Source organism: Myotis lucifugus, unplaced genomic scaffold (genome assembly GCF_000147115.1).
Source record: "Myotis lucifugus unplaced genomic scaffold, Myoluc2.0 scaffold_568, whole genome shotgun sequence".
Lineage (NCBI taxonomy): Eukaryota > Metazoa > Chordata > Mammalia > Chiroptera > Vespertilionidae > Myotis > Myotis lucifugus.
Window position 1 is genome coordinate 133,482 of NW_005871616.1, and position 2,521 is coordinate 136,002.

Here is a 2,521-nt window from a genome sequence, read left to right on the forward strand (position 1 = left end):
TCATTTCTGCCCTCAGTCCCCCTCTCTCCCCTCATTCCTGCCCTCAGTGCCCCCTCTCTCCCCCTCATTCCCTCTCATAGTCCCCCCCAGTCCTGACCCAGATCCGCCCTCCTCCGCTGGACTCCCTGTCCCTCAGAGGCTGGAGCTCGGGCCCCAGAAGCGACCACTCCCAGGGCAGGAAGACTGGTCCTGGCGGAGGGGGCCGGCGGGGCGCTCACCTCGCTGGTGCAAGGCCATGGCCTCAACCATAGGGTAGTTGTGTCTGCACAGTGTGTCCACATAGGCCCGATACTCCTCCAGGAGGTCCTTCTGGCTGTTGAAGTACTTGGCGGTCGGCCGCCCCAGCGGGGTCAGCGCGCGGAACTCCCCCACGTCGCTGTCGAAGCGCACTAACTCCTCCCGGTTGTAGATGTATCTGGCCACCAGCCGCACCTGCTCGGTCCCGTTGGTGAAGTAGCAGAGGGCCTTACCCTGGTACACGAAGTCCCCTGCGGGAGCCGCCCGTCAGGCCTCAGCCCCGGGGCCAGCGCGGCCTGCACGCCTGGGACCTTCCTCAGGGACAGACGTGCAGCCCCGCCCCCACTGGCGCCTCCATCCCTCCCCCTCTCCCCTCCGCCCCCCCCTCCCCCCCTTCTTTTCCCCCCTCCACCCCTCCTGCTCCATGGGTTTTTAGGAAACTGCCTTGCAAAATAGAGAGGGGGAGAGAGGGGGACACAGTCTCCAGGGACACCCAGGGGGCCCTGGGAATTCTTGCCTTAAGCCTGACACCTGCTGGGCCCGACAGGGGGGCAGGGGATCTTCCCATCCAGGCCCCCGCCTCAGAATCGGTCAGGAACGCCCCTCCCCCTGGAGGTCCCATTTTCCCAGGGAAATCCGGGAAACCTCAGAGAACCAGGGTTCAAAGGCCACAGGCCAGAGAGTCCAGGGAGCAATGACAGAAAGCCCGGAACCAGCGTCCTCCCCCACGGCCTCGCAATTCGCCCCTCCTCCTGGCACAGACCTTCCCCCACTTCAGGGGGAGCCAGGGGACGAAACCCCCTCCCTATCCCCAGAAAGGAAGGCTCATCATGGAAAGGGCACAGGCTTCCGAGTTAGATCAGCTGGATCCCAGGGGGACTGTGCCAATGGCCAGCTCGGGCGGTTGCCCAGAGCACCCAGAGCATAAAGGCAATTGTGTAGGAAGACCAGGACACCTACACCAGGGGTGGTGGGAAGACTGACAGAGTTTACAAGAAGACAGAATCCTGTCTGAAATAAATGGCTTCTCAGCATATCATCCCCTCTCCACTTTCTCTTTCTCCTCAGTTCCCTCCACCATCAACTCAAGACCCATCCCACCCACTCACTGTGTGACCCCAAGTCCCTGGGAGGAAGCTGAGCCCCTGCCTGTGGCACCAGGTCAGCTGCCCGGATGCCAGGATTTGCTGTGAACCCTCCGCTCAGACTCAGGGATGGGGAGCCCTCTCCCCCAAATCTGACACCACAGACCTGCCGCACACCGTTCCCCAACCAGAGTCCCTTAGTCTTTAATCCAGACAAGGTTTGGGGTACAAGTCCTGCTGTCTCCTCTTTGGAAACATTCTATCTTCAAAAATAACCATTTTCCTGTCACTGGCAGTGGCCAGTCTCCTCCCCCCGCATTGTGTCATCCCCAGGCTGGAGCCCCTGAGATGGCCATGTCCTCACCTTGTCACCAGAAGGCGGACATGAGAACATAGCAGCTCCCTTTCCCAAAGGGGAAATGCGTGATCACAGACTATTCTCAGGCCATAGCCCCCCACGCCCCAGCCAAGGGTCCCTCAGAGCCCACCCCGGGCTGGAGGCAGGGCAGCTGCCCTGCACTCACCTGGAGAGTCTCCGCCCTCAGCCACTGGGACACTCAGGGCCACCAGCCACACCATCACAGCTGCTGTCCAGGGGCCTCCGGGGGCCCACAGAGCCGGCTTCCCAGACATGATGGAGAACAAAGGAAGAAGTAAGGGGAGTGAGCCCGGCTCCACCTGATGGCTGATGCAGCCACTTCAGAGAATAGAAACCTGTGAGAGCAGCCACACAGGGTCAGACTGGAGAGTCCCCAGGAAAGGAGCCAATCAGCACTGGAGCTGACCCACCTCATCTGTCTCTGGGCAGATGCTTTCTATGGAGGTTCCTTAGCCAGTGCCTGGAACCCAGCCTTCATCAAATTGCACTGGATGAACATTTGAAGACTTTCTCTCAGTTATAGAAGGTGAATGCCTTGGGAATTTAGAGAACCAAGAGAGAAAGGTGATTCAAGAGTGGACATCTTTGTGACATTTAGTTAAAACCTGTTCTTACACATGAGATTTTTAGGAGGGAAATAAGTGGGGATCATGTATCAGGGAGAGAAAATCATTGTCAGGAGGTGCTCCCTTCTATTATCTAAAACACTCCAGGAGCCTGAAGCCCGGGTGGGAAGAGCAGAGCCGTGAGAGGAATGGTTTTGAGCTGCAGCTCTACTTCGAATGCGCTTTATGAGACAACAAGTTATCAACCTCTTTTA

At 58.7% G+C, this 2,521-nt stretch overlaps 1 protein-coding gene across 1 annotated transcript in view; it reads right to left on the reverse strand.

The window, feature by feature from the left end:
- LOC102423440 (boLa class II histocompatibility antigen, DQB*0101 beta chain-like) overlaps positions 1-2,060 on the reverse strand; it is an 11,905-nt gene extending 9,845 nt beyond the window's left edge. The window contains exons 1-2 of the mRNA XM_006104428.3: positions 1,847-2,060; positions 219-488 (exon numbers count right to left, since the gene is read on the reverse strand). Of these exons, the coding sequence (XP_006104490.1) occupies positions 219-488; positions 1,847-1,955 (379 nt within the window). The 5' untranslated portion in view covers positions 1,956-2,060. The remainder of the gene's footprint in view (positions 1-218; positions 489-1,846) is intronic.
- Between the last annotated feature and the right edge of the window lie 461 nt (positions 2,061-2,521).